General features: G+C 38.1%; 1 protein-coding gene across 1 annotated transcript; it reads right to left on the reverse strand.

Annotated features, from left to right (window-relative positions):
• Positions 1–9733: 9733 nt before the first annotated feature.
• On the reverse strand, positions 9734–13429 carry LOC135216646 (uncharacterized protein K02A2.6-like). The gene has a single exon (XM_064252030.1). The coding sequence runs from the start codon at positions 13427–13429 to the stop codon at positions 9734–9736; it is 3696 nt and encodes a 1231-aa protein (XP_064108100.1).
• Positions 13430–25479: the final 12050 nt, after the last annotated feature.

The following is a 25479-nucleotide window of genomic DNA, read 5'->3' on the forward strand; positions in this document are numbered from 1 at the left end:
CTAACAAGTCTTATCGAAAGATATTGCTGCATCAGCTGCATTCAATTTGTAAATAGTCTTCTCTATTTTTCTAATAAAAGCTTTTATTAGAAAAATAGAGAAGACTATTTACAAGTTGAATGCAGCTGATGCAGCAATATCTTTCAATAAGACTTTATTATTATTATTATTATTATTTTGTTGAACAAGAGTGCTGCATCTTTTACGTTATTACTGGACAATAACTGGCCAATATCCATACTTGGGGGACAGACATATCAACAGTATTTTTACCGTTTTTATTTTCTTGCGTGAATATTGGTTAATTATTCTCGCATATGATCCTAGAGGAAAAAGTAATGATAAGGAGGATTGAGAAAGTTCAGTATGAAATTACCTCACATGATGCAGCCATCCATTTTAGAAGAAAACCTTTTTGGGGAGAGTCGACTTCCTTCGTATATTATTATTATTATTATTATTATTATTATTATTATTATTATTATTATTATTATTATTATTATTATTCCACATTTCTTTTACCATACTATGCTTCTCAAGGTTACAGGTCAATGTAGGGACGAAAATCTCAAAATTCTTTTTCCTTCACATTACTGAACTTATCTTCATAGCCTGAGGCCTCTGGTCCTCTGAATTTTACATCACGTTGGAAGTTTTGATTTAGATATTTTCGACCTTTATTTGATCTTCATTTTATTCTGATTTTGATGGTGTTATGGGTAAGACCTCGACTGCTGGTAATTTCCCCAACTTTTTTTTTTAACCTTGGATATTTTTCCAAGGTCACAGGTCAGTTTAAAGCACAACATTTTACTTTTCTCTGATTGTATTGAAACTTGAGTGTTAGGTAACCAGTTCTCCCAAAAAATATTTGTAAATTAACCTTTTTTTTAAGATTGAATGCAAATTTAAAAACTCGATTTGAATGCAAATTTAAAAACTCTAATTTTATATTTTTTAACAATATATATATGAATATATATATTATATATATATATATATATATGTATATATATATATATATACACATACATATTGTTAAAAAAAAAAAGAAGAGGTCCATTGGAGACGGAACGTTGTTGGGCATTTTCTAAGATATACCACTTTCATTTTCGTATGTGGAATACAACTGAATTACCATATCTTTATGCCTAAGAAGAGTTACCAGTACTTTTTATATATATATATATATATATATATATATATATATATATATATATATATATTATTCAAAATTCCACCTCGTCTCCTCCCAGAAAATACAATTACATTGAAAATTTAGGCCTTGTTAGGAGGACGAGGGGTTTGAACGAAAAAAAAAAAAAAAAAAAAAAAACTTTTCAGGCATAAGGCCGATCTTACTGAGGAGGGAGGAATTTACATAAAAAGCTGGACTCTAGTTTTAAACCATTATATTTACAGAAATTTACAGAGGTCCAGGAACACAAGGGGTAGGGACTGCCTTTCAGTCCACCCGAACACGTGGAGGGAGCAGTCCAGCCACGGCGTTTTAGGAAAATTACGCAACGGATCAAGATTGCAAGCTTCAAAGGATTTCCAGTTCCTACCACAGCCAGGCATAGCGTTTATCTGCAAATAGAGGACACAGGCATAAGGCAGGGGAGCACACCATTTTCGAATGTTACTCACTACTTTCTTTCAATCATAAGGCCACTCATGGGGGAATGAAATGACTGGGAAATTTACACAGTAGAAAGTATTTCATGGCTTAAATTCACTAGGGGAATGTTACTAGTATCACAGGGGAGTAATTACAGAATTGAGCCCAGATGGCGGGGTGGGGGGGTGGGAATGAAAACTGCACAAAGTCGCTTTGGAAAAAGGAAAGGAAATACAGACAAAGGTAAAACAATTCCCTGGTTGAAATGGAATTTCCCTTACAGTACCTTATTAATGAGGCTGGTCATCTTCTCCTTGATGTCTCGGCACTATGGACTTTTAAGATATACTTGGGCTCCCCAAAGCATGGGAAAGCCAGGCCAGGAGGGGGGGTTGGTGTCAGCAGCGTCTGGTAAGGAGCTAGGTTCTGACCTCGCCGAGGTCTGGTGTTCTTCTGAGAGTCATCCTCTGGGTTCAAGGCCTTTTGAAGTTTTCTCCTGGTAAGCCCCTCCTCCAGTCCCTGGGGGGGGGCAGTAATTCCAAGCACCAATGGGAGAAGAGATAGCTTTTTCAAAAGAAAAAGGAGAATGGATTCCACCAAAGTGGAAGGGGCAACTTGTATAGATGCCTAAAACTTGGGTAAAATGACTTTCTTTCCTTGGTTCTAGCTTAAATTTTGAACTATATATATATATATATATATATATATATATATATATATATATATATATATATATATATATATACCTTGGTTCTTTTAGTTTTCTGAAAAGAAACGTATTGTGCCGGCATTGTCTGTCCATCTGCACTTTTTCTGTCTGCGCCCAGATTTTAAAAACTACTAAGGGTAGATGGCTGCAAATTAGTATGTTCATCATCCCCCCTCCAATCATCAAACATACCAATTTGCAGCCCTTTAGCCTCAGTAGATTTTATTTTATATAAAGTTAAAGTTAGCTATAAATACGCTTCTAGCAACGATATAGGATAGGCCACCACTGGGCTGTGATTAAAGTTTCATGGGCCCTGGCTCTGGCAGCATTATACCGAGCCCCAGCCCTCTACCCTCAGTAGATATTATTTGATTTAAGATTAAAGTTACCCATATATATGCTTCTAGCAATGATATAGGATAGGCCACCACCGGGCCGTGATTAAAGTTTCATGGGCCTTGGCTCAGGCAGCATTATACCGAGCCCCAGCCCTCTACCCTCAGTAGATATTATTTGATTTAAGATTAAAGTTACCCATAATTATGCTTCTAGCAACGATAGAGGATAGGCCACCACCGGGCCGTGATTAAAGTTTCATGGGCCGCGACTCATGCAGCATTATACCAAGCCCACCAAAAGATAGTATTATTTTTTTTGTGGCCTTGATTATACACTCTGGCGGCTGTACAGAAAACTCGATTGCGCATTTTTCACTTCTTTCTAGGTCACACTAACTTCAGTTTTAACCATTAAAAGGACATCTCATTTCTCCTTACTGTGACATTTACAATCCAATTTCAGGGCAGGAGTCATATTGATAATCTCACGATCAAGATATAAATGCCACTTTTGCATGGAAACTTAAGAGATAAATACGGAATTCCCGTCGTATAAAAATTTATTATTCATCAGACACCAGGTGGGTTTAAGACAGCTTAAGACACCTTAAGAACATCCTTAGGAATAATTTATGCAATATGCAACTTTGAACATATTGCTGGATGAGTAGCTTTTACTCTTATTATATATATTATCACTGTTGTCCTGACGATTGCATTTTAATTCAGGATGGTAATTGAAACTCTCTCTCTCTCTCTCTCTCTCTCTCTCTCTCTCTCTCTCTCTCTCTCTCTCTCTCTATCTAACTTTTTTTTATTTTACCATAAAATGCCAATTGAAAATATTTCTCTCTCTCTCTCTCTCTCTCTCTCTCTCTCTCTCTCTCTCTCTCTCTCTCTCTCTCTCTCTCTCTCTCTCTCTCTGACTTTTTATTTTCCATTAAAATGCCAATTGAAATTTTTTTCTGGCTATTTCACATTACTGTCAAATGCCAATTTATCTCTCTCTCTCTCTCTCTCTCTCTCTCTCTCTCTCTCTCTCTCTCTCTCTGATTTTTTTTTATTTCATTTTACATTAAAATGCCAACTGAAGATCTTTTTCTCTGAGTATTGCACATTACTGTAAAGTACTAGCTCTCTCTCTCTCTCTCTCTCTCTCTCTCTCTCTCTCTCTCTCTCTCTCTCTCTCCCGAGTGGCCCATTTTCACCCCGCTTCCTTTTCAATAACTATCAGCCCAGGAGCAATATCGTGAAACGAGTGACAAAATGTTAGTCCCCCCAGGGGAGTGGACGGTGTTCATCTTACTCCCCCAGGGGCAAATGACTCTGCCAAATGAGTCTTATTAATATCACGACGAAAGTCTTCGTCCTCTCTCTCTCTCTCTCTCTCTCTCTCTCTCTCTCTCTCTCAAGTTTTCACCTTTTTCTTAAAATTAATTGCAAGCTATATTTGGAGGGGTACTCAAGTATATTTTCTGTTTATACACACACAACACACACACACACACACACATATATATATATATATAGATATATATATATATAATATAATATAAAAAAACTCACCATAACTTGATTAGAAAATTTTGAAGTAATAAAAGTCCACACTTATGTAAGCTGTGTATTTTTTAACTACGCAGCTTACAATGAGTGTTGTATATATATATATAGTATATATATATATATATATATACGTGTGTGTATATCAAGCTATAAATGTCCTTTAGTATCCAATTCTCTCTACCTCGTAATTAATATGCATTTTCATACATGTTAACCTAAGAGGAATTCTTTAGTTGATAATAATTTCGTCCTCTCGTGTGTTCGAACCAGCGCACAGAGGATATTAAAGGACACTTGTAGCTTATATATATATATATATATATATATATATATATATATATATATATATTATATATATATATATAAAATATTATATATATATATATATATATATATATATATGACTGGTAAAAAATCCTCTGCTACAACAGAATTCCATCTAATAAAAGGAGCCCATAAAAACACCAAAATATAGAGAGAAAAATACTATATTTCAGAGACTGCTGTCTCTCTCTTCAGGTAGATGAATGAGAAAAGTTTACAGAAAAGGTGGTATTTACACCAAGAGGTCCATCCACAGGTAAGCCAATTTAGGTCACCCCCGCTGATAATCTTCCTTTAATCTTCTTAAGCGTTGGTTGAATGAAAATCTTGTCAATCACATCTGAATCCCATGCTCCTTTTGAGATGTTTATTACCTGCCTCTCTTTTATTAAGGCCGATTCCATCATTTGACTCTTGTACAGTAAGTTCCAAAACTGAAGCGACAAATTTCAAAGAATTTCGTTCGAAATTCACTAACTGGCAACTACAAATCGTAGCTGAAAAATATTTTTTTTTCTGCAGTGAAAGCTCTATCAAGCAAAATAAAGCCGACATATGATGCACAAATATCAAATCTATGAGATTTATAACAATCATACGAAAAAATTGCGGTAATAGTAATTATTTTAAAGAATAGCAATTACTTCAAACTATAGAAACGAAACAATTTGAAATTCCCGTTCAACACAGAATTACCAACATTACCCATGTATATTTCGAGCAGTGTGGAAACAAATATTTAATACTATAGTGTATTATCAATTATTTTAGCGGAGATGCATAAAACCATGCAAGTATCAATAGAATGTGAAGGGAAAATCTCTGCGACATTAAACATAATCAACCATGAATGCACCTAGATTCAATGGAGAAGTTGGGGGTGGTTGGTAGTTCTAATTCTAGCTTCTAGGACCGAGCATAAAAGTTAAAACACCATCTTCGAGAAAGGCTCCAACCTCTGCTGCTACCTTCAGGTGACTAGGCCTAGTTCCGGGCATTGCAAGGCTTACAATGCAGGGCCACTGTCTGTTATTTAGGCAAAGATAGAACCTTCAGGACCGACACCAGGACCTGTCTTTGCACCTGGGAAACAGACTCTCTACATAAAAAATAAGAAAGTCGGTCGCAAGCAACCAGAACACCCGTAAAATCACCATCTGGTTAAGTAGGGAGACGACAGACCCCAACCACCCCTTCCCCCCTCTACCTCTACCTCTACCCACAATACTCACTCCAACTTTTTCACCTCAACCCATTACCTCAAATCTTCGAATCAAATTCCAACCGTGAAATTTAAGACTGGATTTGCGTAAGTGGGCGTATCATAAGGGAGTGATATCACCCAAATTCATATTTCCACTGACAACCAGTAATCAGTTCGATCCAGTCAAGTATTATTGCGTAACAGAAATTTATGAGTTTTTTGGGGATATATATATATATATATATATATATATATATATTATATATATATATATATATAAAGAAGCACCCGAGCATGACCAATAGGCCTAGTGCTCGATTCTTAAAACAGACCTCTGGTTATTCCTGATAGATAAAAACTTCCTGAGAGAGAGAGAGAGAGAGAGAGAGAGAGAATAACAGGGGATACTCGAATTAAAATAATGCTCTCTAAGCATATTCACACTCCGGATCGTATGGACAAGAATAGTCTCACTAGTGCACTGAAAAAAAAAAGGTGGAAACCTACGAAAACACTTTTTTGGTGCGACCCTGAACGCAATTCCGCATAAACAAATTTGCACAATCGAGAAATTCCATGAAATTATTAACTAACAAGCGGGAAAATATATTTCCTTGATTCTTGAAATAGGCCTAACCATGTAACCAACGCTAAACGCGCACATAACTTGGATTTTGTTTTTTTTTTTTTTTTTTTTTTTACACCAACTTGTCTTATTTATATTTCATTTAATCAGATGCTAAACTTCTCTGTGCTTTATCAAAAGAAATCATAATAACTTTCGATATAACGCTATAAAAGTAGAAAGTTAATTTACAAATATTAGGCCAATGCTTATGCACACGGTTCCTGCTGCCACTCTATGATGAACATTTCATATCACACTTTGGAAGCCGCAGATGTTTCTTTGGGGAAATTCTTTTTTTTTCTATTAATAAACAATTACTGAACTAACATTGATCATTCACTGGGGGAATACTTTGTGCGCTTATACAGTTAATCACTGATACGTATTATCAGATAAATAGGATGACAATAATTGGAATAAAATATAATAACTGGCAATCCCATGAGTTTCTATAGAAGTACGATCAATTCTGAGATTTGTCGCTTCACTTCTGGACTTTCTGTACATCTATATAACCTGGACGATGAGGGAATAAATGTGCGAAAATACCGAGAACTCTGAGAGATGATGAATGCTTTCATAAAGAGACAAAAGACCACGAATTTGTGATGGACACTGCCGGGTGATATTAAACCAGAAAAATTAATAACAAAAGGAAGAATGAAAATGCTAAACATTTCTTTTTTCTAATTAGCACTGATGATGGCCACTGTCTCTTAACTTGCGCATTGCAACACTGCAAGTGAAGAGTCGTGAAGGAAAAAACAAGAAATATATATATATATATATATATATATATATATATATATATATATATATATATATATATATATTATATATATAGATTTTGTAGGATATAAATAATGGTAAGGAAGGCCAAGCGCTGGGACTTATGAAGTCATTCAGTGCTGACAGGGAAATTGAAAATGGAAAGGTTTGAAAAATGCAACAGGAGGAAAGCCTCGCAGTCGCACGACGAAATAATTGTTAGGAGGTGGATAGCAAGACAGAAGAAAGAGAATTTGAATGGAGCTACAGTAAAAGGAATTAAAGGGGTTGAAGCTGGGGACCGAATGGATGCTACAAAGAACCTTAAGTAGTAGTGCCTACAGCGTACACCATGAGGTGCACTACCACTCCCTCCGCGCCCCCCCGCCCCTCCCCCCCAAAAGGGAAATGTAAATGATGACTGTAATCATTTAAAAGGAAGGATTATCAAAATACGATTACTGAAATCCCTGGATATGTTAGTCTGTATGATCGAAAATCGGATTGAAGTTCGAGAAAATCTTGACACAAAACAGAGGAATGATGAATTCTACAGTATCGGACTTTATGACAAGCACATTTGTTAGTTTCTGAAGCACCACTGTAACCAAATGCAGCTAATATCAGACTCTAAAGGTCTGATGCAACTTTCAATTCCTAATTTTTGCTCCTTTTGGTTAGTTTTGGGGTCGTCATAATGTTCTGTAACTTATATAGGAAAAAACTTGATTTATAAGACGAGGTTGCTAGGTTACACCAACGTTCATACTCTACTGATGGCCAGGAAAAAGTGCCTAGCATTAGTCAGCTTATTCTAATACTCGATTCATCTGACGAAAATCTAATTCTATCATCCATGAAGCCTCTTCTCATTCTGGTACCTTTTGTGCGGAAGCTAAAATCCTCCAAGGGTCCTTATTGTCTCCATAAAACTGCTGGAAGTGGTGGTTTCCTTCTTCCAAACAATGGTGGTCAATAGGAATGGCATATGAAGTTTAGGCCAAAGACCAAACACTGGGACCTATGAAGTCATTCAGCGATGGAAAGGGAGTTCAGAGAAAAATGTTTGAAAGGTGTAACATGAGGAAAACTTCGTTGTTGCATTATGAAACAATTGTTAGCAGAGGGTAGAAAGTGAGATGGAAGAAAGATAATATGAATGGAAGTACAGTAAAAGAAATGAAAGGGGATGCAGCTAGGGGACAAAAGGACGTTGCAAAGAGCCTTACGAGTTACACCCCGCTACGGGGGTGTAACTCGTTTTGTCCATCATCAACATTCTGTTGAGACGCCAGGGTGCCACAAGTAGTCTCAGATTTTTTTTTTATTTTTTTTTTTACCTTTCCCTTTACAATAAAATATGGAAACATCCTCCCGGCAGTGTTTTGAATGTTGATAATCTCAAGTTTTTATAAGACTTCAATAATATTTTAAAAGATTTGTAATGCTACTTTACAAAAACTGCAGCAATACTTCACAGCAACGCCCCATCGCCTTAAATTTTTCTTTTCAGTTCTCCATCCATATATCTATCGGTATATTTATTGGTTATTTCCCATTTACTTTGGTTGTCTTTTTTTATACACCACTTGGAATTATTTTCCGCGCAGTCGTGAATACTATGAAAAAAAAAGCACAGTAAAGAGCAGTAAATAACAAACAAATAGCAAAACCAAATTACATATAATGTAGAAAACAACCGAGTCTCTAGTAACACTGCAGTCAAATTTAGAACGATAAATTCCAATGATTTTCATGACAAACTATGCAATCAACGCGGGTTTGTAGTAATATAGCGTGTAACAGCGGGATAGTTTTCTCAAGGTATATGATTATAACAAACACCTGTATCAAAAGAAAAAAAACTGTCAACGTGCAATAGCCAATGGGATGGTCAACCCAAGGAGGCCCTTACCTATCCCTGTCCCATCACCCACCACACACACAAATAGGGAGGAGGAGGAGGAGGAGTGTGGATTAAAATACCAAAAGCTTGATAAAAACCTACCTCTCAAAAGATTAAATGTAATTATGAGTCAGAGAAAACGTAAATGGGAGTAAAACTATATAAAAAAAGTACAAAAAGGAATAAATAAATGAAAACCCACAAGGAAGTCGGTTGAAACTCAAGGATGACGAATTATGAATCGTCCGACGGCGTCTGGCTTTCCTTGTGGTCACCAGTCCAAGTACTATCCAGACCTGACGTTGTTGAATTATAGGTACTATTCGAACGAACAGTGGTATACATAGTTGAAGTATATTTGGATGGACACGAAACTCAGATAGATCCTTTCTGAATGACTTTATTTTTAAGACTAACTTATAATGATATACAGTTTAAAAGAAGACAAGATAGTAACAGGGTAGTTATACTTAATGAGTAGTAAGTATATGTAAACACAAATATAACCTCTGGTAATAGGTAGTTATAAACATAAATACCTAACACCTTTTCCCCTCGGGAAAAAGAATGAAAGATTAAAGCAAATAAAAGGATAAAGCAATCAATAATAAAATGGTGGCATAGCATTGAATAAATAATACAAAAACATACATAATACTATTAATTATTTTACATTCTAAAATAGTCAGGTGGTCTACTTTGTCTGGTAGACCTTCGAAGTTTTGGTAATTCAGATATCGATCTATCAGGTGAGCCATCAGAAGTTTTACCATTTTCATTTCCCGATAGTTCTTCTGCAGCTGCCGCCTCCTTTTCTTCTACATTTGGGAATTCATTCTTCTCTGCACCTGCAACTGCATCGCCTAACTCTTCACGAGTATTTATGAACTCTTTTGGTAATGGCGGGTCTGGATAGCTGACCAACTCTGAAGAATCACGTGCTAAAAGTTCATTTTTGTTATCTTGAGAATCATGGGAGATCAGTCTCATTTGATCAATATGCCTCTTCCATATTAAGTTACCGTCCACTTGTACATTGTATGTGCATGGACCCAATTTAAGAACCACAACTCCTCGAGTCCATATGCCCTTCTTGGTATTTTGACGATAATCCCGAACCAGTACCACGTCCCCTATATCGAGTTCCCTCATTGGTTTCTCGTTCTCTGAGGCTTTTCTTTCAATTCGCTGAGATGCATCTGGGTGTAGTAAATCAAGGCGTGTGCGTAACTGCCGACCCATGAGCTCTGCAGGCGTGCGTTTTGTTGTACAGTGAGGTGTAGTTCGGTAAGTCAGTAGAAATTGGCACAACTTGGTATTTAAAGATGTATTACACGATTGTAATGTTCTCATCGCCCTTTTCATTCCTTGTTTGAATGTTCTTACTGTATTTTCGGCCTGCCCATTACTGCTTGGGTGATAAGCGGGTATCAGTATATGCTTTACACCATTTTGGGTCATGAACTCTTTAAATTCCTCAGCCACAAACTGTCTTCCATTATCAGACACGAGCTCTACACAAACCCCATGCTGAGCAAATACCCGCCGCATGATCTCGATGGTATTCATAGTTGTAACTGATTTCATTGGGTGTACTTCTGGCCATTCATTTCGTGTATAATATAAAGCTCTAGCCAGTACAGCATCATGCAAAGTTTCCCTTGCAACAGATTTCGCAGTTACAGGAAGAGAGTTCACCTGGTGCATGTTAAATGCAGTTGCTTCTTGTGTCCAGTTTACATGCTTATCTGATGCATCAGAGTCACAATCTGGTAAAGGCAACCGTGAGAGTGCATCAGCATTTCCATTGTCACTTGAACGACGTAATTCAATGTCATAATCATAAGCTGCTAACTGTATAGCCCAGCGTTGTATTCTTGCAGCTGCAAGGACTGGAATGCCCTTCTTGGGTCCCAGAATGTATGACAGTGGTTTGTTATCTGTAATAAGGGTGAATTTACGACCATATAAATATTGATGAAACTTCCGGAGTCCAAAGATGATTGCCAATCCCTCACGCTCAATTTGGGAATAGTTACGTTCAGTGGGTGTTAACATTCTTGATGCATAAGCAATTGGTCTTTCTCCGTTACTGGTGATATGGGAAAGCACTGCTCCAAGTCCTTTGGGTGATGCATCTACTGCCAACGTCACAGGTTTACTCAAATCATAGTGCACTAATACTCCTGTTTCAGTGGTCAGCATTTTTTTAATCTCTGTAAAAGCTCTTTCACACTCTAGTGACCAATGCCATTTTCTGTCTTTATGCAGTAATTCCGTGAGAGGCGCTGCGACTGATGAGAGATTTGGCACATAGCGACGGTAATGGTTTACCAGCCCCAGGAAGGATTGCATTTCAGACCTTGATTCTGGCCTTGGTGCCTCCGTGACTGCTGCAATGGCATCCTCCGTCATATGAATACCCTCTTCATCTACAATGAAACTCAAATATTTCAAGGAGGGCTTCATAAATTCACATTTCGACAAATTACATTTCAACCCATTGATGTGCAACCGCTCAAGTACCTTTTCAAGATTGTGTAAATGTTCAGCTTCGGTTCTCCCAGTAAGACTAATATCATCTATGTTGCATCCACAAGGCACTCCTTGCAGAACTTTATCCATTAAAGACTGAAAAAGTTGTGGTGCTGCTGAGACACCATATGGTAAACGTGTATATCGGTACAAACCAAGTGGTGTGTTAATCGTCACATATTTCCTAGATTCCTCATCTAATTCCACTTGCTGATAAGCTTGCGATAAATCTAACTTTGAGAAAGTTTTTCCACCGTTCAGTCGCTGGTATAGTTCATCTGGATTTGGCATTGGATGTTCAGGGTTTTCCACATAACGATTTATGGTGACCTTGAAGTCACCACAGATCCTAATAGAACCATTGTCTTTTGAAACGGGCACTATCGGTGCCGCCCACTCACTATAGTCAACTTTCTCAATAATTCCTTCCAATTCTAGTCTTTTAAGTTCTGCATTCACAGCATCCCTGATTGCATAAGGAACTGTCCTCGCTTTATAAAAGATTGGTTTTGCATCCTTTCTCACACGAATATGAGCCTTTATATTCTTGGCTGTACCCAGTTCACCATCAAAGACATCACCATATTTCCTTAACAGTTCTTCTAACTTTGAGGTTTTCAGAATACCAGAATGCAGATGATTTACAGCAAACTTTTTCCAGTCAAATTTCGCAAAATGCAGCCAGTCCCTACCGAATAAGGCAGGTCCATTCCCCTGTACCACATACAATGGCACTTCCTCCACTCTGTGTCCATGAACTTCCATAGTTACATAGCATATTCCGACGACTTCTATTTTTTCTCCCGTCATGGTTTTCAGCACAATATCGCTGGATTGAAGTACTGTATTTTTCAGATGTTTAGTGTAGAACTCTTCACTTATCAGTGACACCGAAGCTCCCGTGTCCAATTCCATATCAATTGGTATCCCATTTAATTTAACTTTCACTATTATCTCTGGAACCTTATTATGTCTTGCTTTCATTTTCTTAACACAGTATTTCAATGTATGCACCAATTCATCCTGTAGTTTGCACTCTGTAGTTTCTTCTTTCGAGCAGCTGGTCTCCTCCTCTGCCATGTTGACCGTCGATCGTTTCCTTCCTTGTCTTCCATATTTCCAATTTCGATTGACTGTGGTGTGATTTTCCATTCGGCACATTCTACGAAGGTGTCCTTTTTTATGACACCCATTACACTCAGTATCCTTATGGAAACAAACATCAGCCTTATGGTTTGTCTTCCCGCAACGGTAACACTCAAGGAGAGAAGCTTTCGGCCCAACAACTTTTTTTACCTCCTGAGTTTGACCCTGAATCTTCGTGACGTTTTCATCAGCCATTTCCTGACTTAAAGCAATCGAAAATGCTTTCTTTAAGTCAAGCTCCTGTTCACTTAATAGTTTCCTCTGTGCCGAGCGGTTGGCCAATCCAATAACAAACAAGTCTCTTAAAACTTCCTCTTGAAAAGCACCAAACTGACATGTTTCCGCCAATTTCCGTTGCTCCGTTGCATAATCAGTGATGGATTCTCCTGGACGTTGTTTCCTATTGTAAAACTTGAAACGTTCAGCTATCAGGATGGGTTTTGGGTGGAGGTGATTTTTCAAAAGCTCAGTAAGTTCTCGATAAGTCCTTGATGAGGGCTTATTAGGGGCAAGCAATGTCTTCAGAAGTCCATATGTAGGAGCGCCGACGGCGCTCAAGAAAACTGCCCGTTTCTTATCTTCCTCTGTTATGTCATTTGCTAAGCAGAACTGATCAAACCTTTCGACATAATCTTCAAAGTCCTCGAATTTGTCAAATGCTGCTATATTACCCAAATGCGCCATCCTTAATTTTCCCTTTCGTGAGTCAGTTCCTCGTCGCCATTGAAGTATATTTGGATGGACACGAAACTCAGATAGATCCTTTCTGAATGACTTTATTTTTAAGACTAACTTATAATGATATACAGTTTAAAAGAAGACAAGATAGTAACAGGGTAGTTATACTTAATGAGTAGTAAGTATATGTAAACACAAATATAACCTCTGGTAATAGGTAGTTATAAACATAAATACCTAACAATAGTAATCACGTGACTTCAATCAACATATAGTTCCACACTGGACGGGTGGTTTTCGAGCTCGGCTGCCAATCCGGTGGTCCGAAGTTCGATTCCCAGCTCTGCCAAAGCCGAATCAGAGGAATTTATTTCTGGTGATAAAAATTCACTTCTCGGATCCCACAATAAATTGTAGTTCCCGTTGCTAGGTAACCAATTGGTTCCTAGCCACGTAAAAATATTTAATCCTTCGGGCCAGCCCTGGAGAGCTGTTAATCAGCTCAGTGGTCTGGTTAAACTAAGATGTACCCTTTCTTCTTCTGACTCCTACTCCTCCTCCTCCTCCTCCTATTTCTCCTCCACCTCTTCCTCCTCCTCCTATTTCTCCTCCATCTCTTCCTATTTCCAAAAAAGCCTCATCCTCTTTCGATTTTGCCTTTCTCGGTAATTTTGGAAGTCTGTTTTTCCTTTAGGAATTCTTCGAACATCTGCTTTAATTTTGATCCATATGCCCATGCCCTCGCTCTCAGATCATACGTAGTTGCATCCCGTCTCACGTCTGTTTTTGCTCAATGCCCACCGTCATCCCACCCCCCAACCGCCGCCCACGCGATTTTTTTTTTTTTTTTTTTTTTTTTTTTTTTTTTTTTTTTTTTTTTTTTTTTTTTTTTTTTTTTTTTTTTTTTTTTTTTTTTTTTTGGTGCTCATGCCCAATTTGGGAGCTTTCTCTCTGCCGCTGCAATGTTCGCCAATTCCCCCTGAAACGCGTGTGTTCTCCGATCCAACCCCAATTCCCAGTCTCTTATTCCTGCCATTCCTAAAGTAATGTTACCCTTGGCCCCACAGGTGAAAAACCAACCAGAAGCTGATAAAAAATATATATATTAAAAAGAGGTCTTGGCACAGCGAATTGAAATGTCAAGATTTGGTTTGGAACAGCGACATACTAAGCTTTTATTTGATAAATAAATAAATCATAATTTCAAGCTTGGGTCTAATTACCTGACACATTAAACCGAAATATAAGCTTGGGTTCAGTAAACAACTATCAAGACCGGTTTTAATTAGGAGAAGTATCAAGTTGAAGTTCTGTAAAGTGATATTTCAAGCTTGGGTTAAGTGTACCAATATATCCTGTCCGGGTTTAGTAAAACGAAATACCAAACTAACGGTTTAAGTAGAGATATCAACCTAGGGTTCAGTCAACTCAAGCTAAGATTCAGTCAACCGGAATTAAGCTTGGGATTAGTAAAGCGCAACATGCTGAGGCTCAGTAAACTGAAATTACAAGCCTGGGTTCAGTAAACTTGTATCTACATTTACACTTGAAGTTAATAAACCGAAATGTCGAACTTTGTTCTGCAAACAAATATCATGACTGGGATGAACGATTGGGTTTATCAAATCAAACTATTGCTATGAGGTTTAGAAACTCAGCTCAGTAAGTCAAGCTTTAAAGTTTGGAACATAAAAAAATAAAGTTTGCATTTTTCAAAGGGAAACAACAATAGTAGGTCAATTAAATCTAAATCATGACCTGAGTTTTATTAAACCGGATTGCCAACTGTGGACTCAACGTAACCAAAATAATAAGTAAAAAGACTGGTTTCATCAAAATACAAACCATGAATTTCTTCAAGAGAAATATCAAGCATGGTTTTATTGCAACCAAACCGCCAAAATTTATGTTTTAATGCTACACAGGCCATCTCTCTCTCTCTCTCTCTCTCTCTCTCTCTCTCTCTCTCTCTCTCTCTCTCTCTTAGCATTGCCTTGGTTTTAAAAAGTAAAACTTCAAGCTTTAGTTCAGTGAATTTCCGCATTAGGCTGTTTTAAATATCCAATATAGAAAACCTTAGTTTATAAATAAACAAAAACTAAATAACAAACGTGAATTCCACAAAGTTAAATGCATTTTGGTAACCTACGATATTTCAAAAATAAAAATAAAAAAAATAAAAGCTCAACACTTCAATTCCATACAGTAAAGTATTAAACATGAATTTATTAAATTGAAATAGCAAAACCGACTTTTCATAACTCTAATAATAATAATAATAATAATAATAAAATAATAATATAATAATAATAAATAATAATAATAATAATATAATATGGAAAAACTATACATTACTCATAGCACTTGATAAAATAAAAACTACTGAGACAAAGGGCTGCAATTTGGTATGTTTGATGACTGGAGGGTGGATGATCAACATGCAAATTTGCAGCCCTCTAGCCTCAATAGTTTCTAAGATCTGAGGGCGGAGAGAAAAAATGCGGATGGACAGACAAATACCCATCTCAATAGTATTCTTTTACAGAAAACTACAACCTCTGGCATGAGAAAAAGAGTATAAGGAATGATATACAATGAAGATAGAATTGCACTCATCGGCAGCCAGTATATGCCAAATACAGAAGCATGATGTTCAGCATAGCCTCATTATTATGTAAGAACAACTATATATATATATATATATATATATATATATATATATATATATATATATATATATATATATATATACAAATATATATATATATATATATATAGATTACTCTAATACAGTAGTACAATATGAAGATAGAAGGCCCATAAACACTATTTATACGTTGCAACAATGCAATCAAGACGCTTCACTGGTAAAATATTTTACCAGTGAAAAGGGCCGCAGACGAAAGCGTCTGAAATGTATTGTTGGAACGTGAAATGGTGCTTTATGGGCCTTTTATCATATCATATATATATATAATATATATATATATATATATATAGTATATATATATATTTATATATTTTTATATGAATATATACTTGTGTGTATTTATTACGTATATGTATATGGCCATACATGTATACATATATGTACGTGTATGTGTTTGTGTGTGTGTGTGTGAGAGAGAGAGAGAGAGAGAGCGGAAGGCCAAAGAATTTTACGCTTCTCTCATTAAAAAAACCTTAACAACAAAATTTTTTTCAATTCTCAATTTTGTATAATTTGTTTTGTTTCATAATCATCTGTGACTAAAATGTTAACATTTCCAGCTCTCTTTTTAGTTACTTTCTCGAGGAAGCCATTATTTACTGGTTCATTTTTAAAGTCGTCTCCATTTGCATGTTTCTGAAGCCGTCGCAGTCTTCAGGAGCCTTCAGTTACTCCAAGCCCTTCCGAAGGCTCCGTGTGGAATCTCCCGAAGCAAGAAAATTGGCCTCAGAGCCAAAATGAAGATCTGGGGAATCCCTGGAGCTCTAGTGGCATTATCCAATTCGAAATATTTGATGAGGTGGAAAGAAAGGTAACCATGTTTGCCCTTGGTAAATTTAACTTTGTTGTGAAAAACCTATTGGCTCTGATCCCAACCGGATCAGTGGTACCTTTCATAAATGGAAATTGGATCCGAAACCTCGGATTATTTATTAGTAAACAAGTAGTAGCTCTTGTTCTGGGAGCACTTTTTGGCCGAGCGCATCAGTGCATTGAAGACCAGAAGGCGCTCCAGATTGGTCAAGATACTACTGCGCAGAAAAACGACGACGACCTTTACTACGCAACGGAAATGATCTCGCTTTTGAAAGAAGATTGGAAGGATGTAACGTCGGAGAACTTTCTCCTCCTAGATGAACTCGAAGATATGAATTTCAACGAGGCTGCTCTGATGAGAAAGAATCAAGATTTACTTGACGAGTTCAAGGATGAAAAGCATAACGCTGAAGAGGAAAATAAACTCCTGAAGAAGAAAATAGAAGAGTTGGAAGACGCATTTTTCCAGAAGGCCAAGGATGTTGAAAATATAAACGAACAACTAGCACGGAAGGAGAAAGAATGTGAGAACCATCGAGAAAAACTGGAAGAACTCCAGAACCAAGCTGTGGACAATGACTTCTACTGTGGGTACCTTGAAGAGAAGGTCAAGGCCCATGAGGCTGAAAGAAAGAAGCTATTCCAGGCGACGGCACAACTCGAGGAGAGATTGCAAGCCTCACAGAGAGAAGTATCATCTGTTCTCGCACGAAAGGATCTAGGCGATCAGAAGAAAGTACATATCCAGGAAACCACAGTTCAGTCGCTTCCACAAGAGAATGAAAAAATTAATGAGGAATTAGAGGAACGAGAACCACCAGTTACCGTGGTATACAATTCTATGGCAAATGAAAAGAATAAGAATGATGCTCTGATTGAAGAAAACAAGGTCAAAGGAAACATGTTCTATAAGCTAGGACGACTGGAAGAAGCAAGTGAATGTTTCCTCAGAGTCTTGGATATGGACGACGATCAAGTGGACTGCAGGCGAAGACTGGGATTATGTCTCTTATTGCTTGGCAGACACAGCCAAGCTATGACGCAGCTTGAGAAATTAGGTGACCAAGAAGATTTGGTTGCAGCCGCCAGAACCTTGCAAAGAATGCAACGTCATGGCTGCCCATACTACATCCTAGGTATTGCAGAGGATGCTAATTTGAAGGAAATAAAGTGGGCCTACAGGAAGCGGACATTCAAGTTTAACCCTGATAACTGCCAAGGGTCTAAAGACGAGCGACAGCGCCGAATGGATATCATGCACAAGGTCAACTATGCTAATGATCTCCTATGTGATACTGATGAAAGAAGAAAATACAACGCAGTCAGGGAATTCATCAAGGACCTGGCAGATAGTGTGTTTGAAGATCCTCAGAAGACAATGAAAGCAAAGAAGAAGAAACCTGGAAGGACAACGAAGAGGAAGAAAACTAAAGGAAACTAGAAAGAAAACAAACAGAAGAAACAGCCTGTGATTAACCAAAATTGTGAATGATTTTGTCTTGTCACCAGGTGATGCTGCTGCGTCGTGTTCTAGAGGCCCTGCGATCTTCTTGGTCCATTTGATGAGCTTGACTGCAAGATGGGTGTTCTGCTGCTCCCCCCGGCAGCAAACAACAATGGGAGGTCCCCCCACCTCCTACACACCAATCCTGCAATCAAAACCATCGATGGGCCAAGAAAATCGCAATGCCTCTGGAACACGACGCAGCATCATCAACTGATGACCAGTCAAAATTCTTCACATGGGTTGTTTCTTTGTAGCGGTAAAGACAAGTCTTGTGAACAGGCTTTTCATCAGGCATCCTTGGCGATTCTCTCATCTCCCCGATGGAGGCAGGAGGCCCAAATATCAGGATGAGAGCCAACAGTTATTCAGAGGAAGGAGGACCAGCTCTCAGGATGAGAGCTAACAGCTGTTCGGAGGGTGGAGGAGAAGCTCTCAGGATAAGAGGCAACAGCTATTTGGAGGCTGGAGGACAAGCTCTCAGGATGAGACCTAACAGCTGTTAGGAGGCTGGAAGACAAGCTATCAGGATGAGAGCCAACAGCTGTTCAGAGGGTCACAGTGCACCCCCTCTCCTGCCACATGATACCCTCTGGAATGGGTAACGATACCAAATCACCTATTGGATTATGCACTGCATGTTAAATCACATCTTTTGCACATACTGCAGTGGCAACCTCTGGCGCGGAAGTAAAAAACCCGTAAGTTCAATGCCTTGGTTTTATATATGCAAAGTACGGCTTATGCACAGCATATGGTTGAATACTTGCATATACTACTGTGGCAACCTCTGGCGCGGCGTAAAAAAACCCGTTAAGTTCACAATGCCTTTCATATATGCAAAGTAACGCCTCATGCAATGATAATGGGTCTTGAATACTTGCATATACTACTGTGGCAACCTAAAAACTGGCTGCGGCGTAAAAACCCGTAAGTTCAATGCTTTCATTATAAAATGCAAAGTATGATCTATGCAATGCATAAGGGTTGAATACTTGCATATTTTAACTACTGTCGGCAACCTCTGGCCCGCGGCCGGTAAAAACCCGGTAAGTTCATGGCCTCAAAATATATGCAAAATATGGCTAGGCTTATGCATGAATAATGGGTTGAAATACTTGCATAAGGAAAACCTAACTGTGGCAAAACCTCTGGGCGGCGTAAAAACCCTAAGTTCACCCTGCAAATTTCATATATGCAAAGTATGGCTCATGCAATGCATAATGGGGTTGAATACTTGCATATACTACTGGTGGCAACCTCTGCGGCGTAAAAACCGTAAGTTCAATTGCCTTTCATATAGCAAATATGCTATGGATTATGCAAGGCATAATTGGTTGAATACTTGGGCATATACTACTGTGGCAACCTCTGGCGCGGCGTAAAAACCCGTAAGTGCAATGCCGTTCATAGTATGCAAAGTATGCTCATGCAATGCATAATGGGTTGAATACTTGCAATACTACTGGGCAACCTCTGGCGCGGGCGTAAAAAACCCGTAAGTTTCAATGCCTTTCATATATGCAAAAAAATATGCTCATGCAATGCATAATGGTGAATACGTGCATATACTACTGTGGCCAACCTCTGGACGCGGCGTAAAAACCCGTAAGGTGCAAAGCATTTCAAAAAATTATGGCAAAAGTATGGTCATGCAATGCATAATGGTTGGGGAATACTTGCATATACTACTGTGGCAACCTCTGGCCGCGGCGTAAAAAACCCCGTAAAGTTCAATGCCTTTATATGCAAAGCATAAATGGGTTTGAATAACTGGCGATATTACTACTGTGGCAACCTCGGCGCGGCGTAAAAACCCGTAAGTTCGGGATTGCCATTTCAATATCTTGCAAAGTAAGCCTCCTGCAATGCATGATGGTTTAATCCTTGCATATATCTACTGGGGCAAACCTCTGAGGCGCGGCGTAAAAAACCCGTAAGTTCAATGCCTTTCCATTATTTGCAAAGTATGGCTCATGCAATGCATAAACTGTGTTTGAATCTTGGCATATTACTAACTGGTGGCAACCTCTGCTTCGGCGTAAAACCCGTAAGTTTCAATGGGCCTTCTATATTTGCAAAGTAATTGGCTCATGCAATTGCATAATGGGTTTTGAATACTTGCCGTTACTACTGTTGGCAACCTCTGGTCGGCGGCTTAAAACCCGTAAGGTTCAATGCCTTTCATATAAAAATGCCAAAGTAATGGCATTCAATGCCAATTGCATATGGGTTTGAATACTTGGCATATACTAAACTGTGGCAACCTCTGGACTCGGCGTAAAAACCCGTAGTTCAATGCCTTTATATATACCAAATGTATCCATCAATGGGCAATTCAAATAAGGGTTTATACTTGCATATACTACTTGGCACCTCTTGCGGGCTAAAAACCCGTAAGGTTCAATGCCTTTTCCCATATATCAAAGTATGGCTCTGCAATGGCATAATGGGGTAAATAAACTTGCATAGGAACCCTACTGTTTGCAACCTCTGGCGCGGTGTTAAACCCGTAAGTTTCAATGCCTTTCATATTGCCCAAAAATGATGGACCTATGGCTTATGCAATGCATAATGGGTGAATACTTTGCATTTATACTACTGTGGCAACTCTGGCGCGGCGTAAAAAACCCGTAAGTTCAATGCCTTTCAATATATGCAAAAGTATGGCTCATGCAATGCATAATGGGTTTTGAATACTTGCATATACTACTGTGGCAACCTCTGGCGCGGCGTAAAAACCGTAAGTTCAATGCTTTCATATATGCAAAAATATGGCTCATGCATGCATAATGGGTTGAATACTGCATATACTACTGTGGCAACCTCTGGCGCGGCGTAAAAAACCCGTAAGTTCAAATGACTTTCATATATGCAAAGTATGCTCATGCAATGCATAATGGGTTGAATACTTGCATATACTACTGTGGCAACCTCTGGCGCGGCGTAAAACCGTAAGTTCAATGCCTTTCATATATGCAAAGTATGGCTCATGCAATGCATAATGGGTTGAATACTTGCATATACTACTGTGGCAACCTCTGGCGCGGCGTAAAAACCCGTAAGTTCAATGCCTTTCATATATGCAAAGTATGGCTCATGCAATGCATAATGGGTTGAATACTTGCATATACTACTGTGGCAACCTCTGGCGCGGCGTAAAAACCCGTAAGTTCAGTGCCTTTCATATATGCAAAGTATGGCTTATGCAATGCATAATGGGTTGAATACTTGCATATACTACTGTGGCAACCTCTGGCGCGGCGTAAAAACCCGTAAGTTCAATGCCTTTCATATATGCAAAGTATGGCATTATGCAATGCATAACTGGGTTGAATACTTGCATATACTACTGTGGCAAGACCTTTGGCGCGGCGTAAAAACCCGTAAGTTCAATGCCTTTCATATATGCAAAGTATGGCTCATGCAATGCATAATGGGTTGAAAACTTGCATATTCTACTGTGGCAACTTCTGGCGCGGTGTAAAAACCCGTAAGTTCAATGCCTTTCATATATGCAAAGTATGGCTCATGCAATGCATAATGGGTTTAATACTTGCATATACTACTGTGGCAACCTCTGGCGCGGCGTAAAAACCCGTAAGTTCAATGCCTTTCATATATGCAAAGTATGGCTCATGCAATGCATAATGGGTTGAATACTTGCATATACTACTGTGGCAACCTCTGGCGCGGCGTAAAAACCCGTAAGTTCAATGCCTTTCATATATGCAAAGTATGGCTTATGCAATGAATAATGGGTTGAATACTTGCATATGCTACTGTGGCAACCACTGGCGCGGCGTAAAAACCCGTAAGTTCAATGCCTTTCATATATGCAAAATATGGCTATGGCTTATGCAATGCATAATGGGTTGAATACTTGCATATACTACTGTGGCAACCTCTGGCGCGGCGTAAAAACCCGTAAGTTCAATGCCTTTTATGTATGCAAAGTATGGCTTATGCAATGCATAATGGGTTGAATACTTGCATATACTACTGTGGCAACCTCTGGCGCGGCGTAAAAACCCGTAAGTTCAATGCCTTTTATGTATGCAAAGTATGGCTTATGCAATGCATAATGGGTTGAATACTTGCATATACTACTGTGGCAACCTCTGGCGCGGCGTAAAAACCCGTAAGTTCAATGCCTTTCATGTATGCAAAGTATGGCTTATGCAATGCATAATGGGTTGAATACTTGCATATACACTTATGCAATGCATAATGGGTTGAATACTTGCATATACTACCGTGGCAACCTCTGGCGTGGCGTAAAAACCCGTAAGTTCAATGCCTTTCATATATGCAAAGTATGGCTCATGCAATGAATAATGGGTTGAATACTTGCATATACTACCGTGGCAACCTCTGGCGCGGCGTAAAAACCCGTAAGTTCAATGCCTTTCATATATGCAAAGTATGGCTTATGCAATGCATAATGGGTTGAATACTTGCATATACTACCGTGGCAACCTCTGGCGCGGCGTAAAAACCCGTAAGTTCAATGCCTTTCATATATGCAAAGTATGGCTTATGCAATGAATAATGGGTTGAATACTTGCATACACTACCGTGGCAACCTTTGGCGCAGCGTAAAAACCAGTAAGTTCAATGCCGTTAATATATGCATATTATGGCTTATGCAATGCATAATGGGTTGAATACTTGCATATACTACTGTGGCAACCTCTGGCGCGGCGTAAAAACCTGTAAGTTCAATGCCTTTTATATATGCAAAGTATGGCTTATGCAATGCATAATGGATTGATTACTTGCATATACTACTGTGGCAACCTCTGGCACGGCGTAAAAACCCGTAAGTTCGATGCAACTTTTGGCATGGCGTAAAAACCCGTAAGTTCAATGCCTCATACAGTACGTGCAAAATATTTGATCCTGGTGTGGCAGGATGGAAGATTCCATCTCTCTTGGCTACCTATTGGAGCTGAGAATGGGGAAGGGTCCATCCCTGGCAAAAATAAAACCCCATTCGATGACACTCCATTGGCGAGGATGCCCCAGGGATGAGATCGCTTCCGATCGCTAAAGGCCCATAATTATATATATTTATATATGTATATATATATATAAATGTATATAATGTATATATCATATATAATACACACATAAATATATGTAAATGTATTTATATATATATATATATATATATATATATATATATTATATATATATATATATATATATAGATATATATATAATATATATATATATATATATATATATATATTATAGTATATATATATATATATATATATATATCTATATATATTATTTATATATATATATTAATAATAATTATATATATACATAATATATATCTATATATATATATATATATAATATAATATATATATAGTATATCTCTATATATATATATATATATATATATATATATATATATATATATATATATAATATATATATATATATATATATATATATATATATAATATATAATATATATATATATTAATATTATATATATATATATATATATATAATATATATATATATATATATATATATATATATATATATATTTATATATATGGCTGACTGTCTAAGTGAGTGTGTGTGTGTGTGAATGTGTACTAAAATGGCTGTCCAGCTGTGCTTCTACAGTATGTATATGCGTATGTGTGTATATATATGAAACGCCTAGGCTTTTTGATTAATAATATATTGTCCATGTGTTCTCTGTGACCTATGGAATGTGGAGAACAGTGTAGAGGCAACGATCTGAGAGTAGCTGAACAATGAGATTCTATGGATGACGTGAGATAAAAATGCTTAGTTCGACAAGTTAATGTACGACAGTTTTATGAACTCTTCTCAAAGTGCCTTTGTGAAACTGGATGCAGCTAGAATTGTGAGGCGTTAACGAACTGTGTGTTCGTATGTGCGTGTGCGCCTCTGCCCTTTAATAGTTTCATACGCAAGTCTATGGGGGGATTTTGATAGAGGGTCTTAGAGACAAAGGCAAGATGCCGTGGTGCTCACCGGGGAGTTTTTGTGACATAGTGTTTGTGGTGTTCCGGTTGCTTGGGTGAGTGTTAAGATTACTTTAGCCAAAGACTGGCTTGTTACCTATTTGACATTCTTGTGTTCATGTTCAATCTTTAGTCATTGATTGCTAAACTTATGTGTACTTACCGGGATGTGTTCTGTGTCTTTGAAACAGACGATTCTGGCAGTTCTGGCAGAACTGGCAATGGGACTGACAAAGAGTTCCCAGATGGGTGTAGACTTTTTGGTGACTGCCATTACTATTAAACATTTTACTGTTTCGGGGTTTTCTGAGTTAGTCTGTAAGACTTGATTGCTTGATTGATTAATTATTTATTCATTGTTAATAAATGTTAATGTTATGATGCGCCTCTCTCATTTTCATTACCTGTTAGAATGGAGAGAAAGAGGTGGAGAGTGGAGAGAGAGAGATTGCTTAGAGAGAGGTGTCGGTGCTAGAGAGAGAGAGAGAGAGAGAGAGAGAGAGGCTGTGTGTAATACTGTGTGTTGGTTTGCCTTCCGTTTCGTGCTGCACGCTTACCTAATGAATAATGGGGGGGGGGAATCTCCCCATTACAGTGGTGGCAGCGGTTAAAAAAGGGGTATGAAAGTGTTTTTTATGCCTAGGAACGCCAATGAGAGATGGGTGACCAGTTAAAAAGAATAAAGGGGTTTTGGGGTATGGCTTAGCGATAGTTTTCGAACAACAAAGCCTTTGTGGGATTGTGGAAAATTGTTAATTTGTTGGATCTCAGTTGCTAAGTGAAAGGGGTAGAGAAATAACTATCCGGCTGGTAACAGAAGGGAGGGGAAGGATTTTATTGGACTCAGCATTTTTCCCAGGGAGTCAGCCTAAGAGCAGTGGGCGCACTCAGTATGACTTCTGTGTGCAATGACGAGTGCATCCCGAGATACCCGTGCGGGTGTTGTTATTAGTGCGTGCATCACTGCCGTGCATTACGCAAATTCCAAGTTATTTTTGTTCCCATTATG

Source organism: Macrobrachium nipponense, chromosome 6 (assembly GCF_015104395.2).
Source record: "Macrobrachium nipponense isolate FS-2020 chromosome 6, ASM1510439v2, whole genome shotgun sequence".
Classification (NCBI taxonomy): Eukaryota; Metazoa; Arthropoda; class Malacostraca; order Decapoda; family Palaemonidae; genus Macrobrachium; species Macrobrachium nipponense.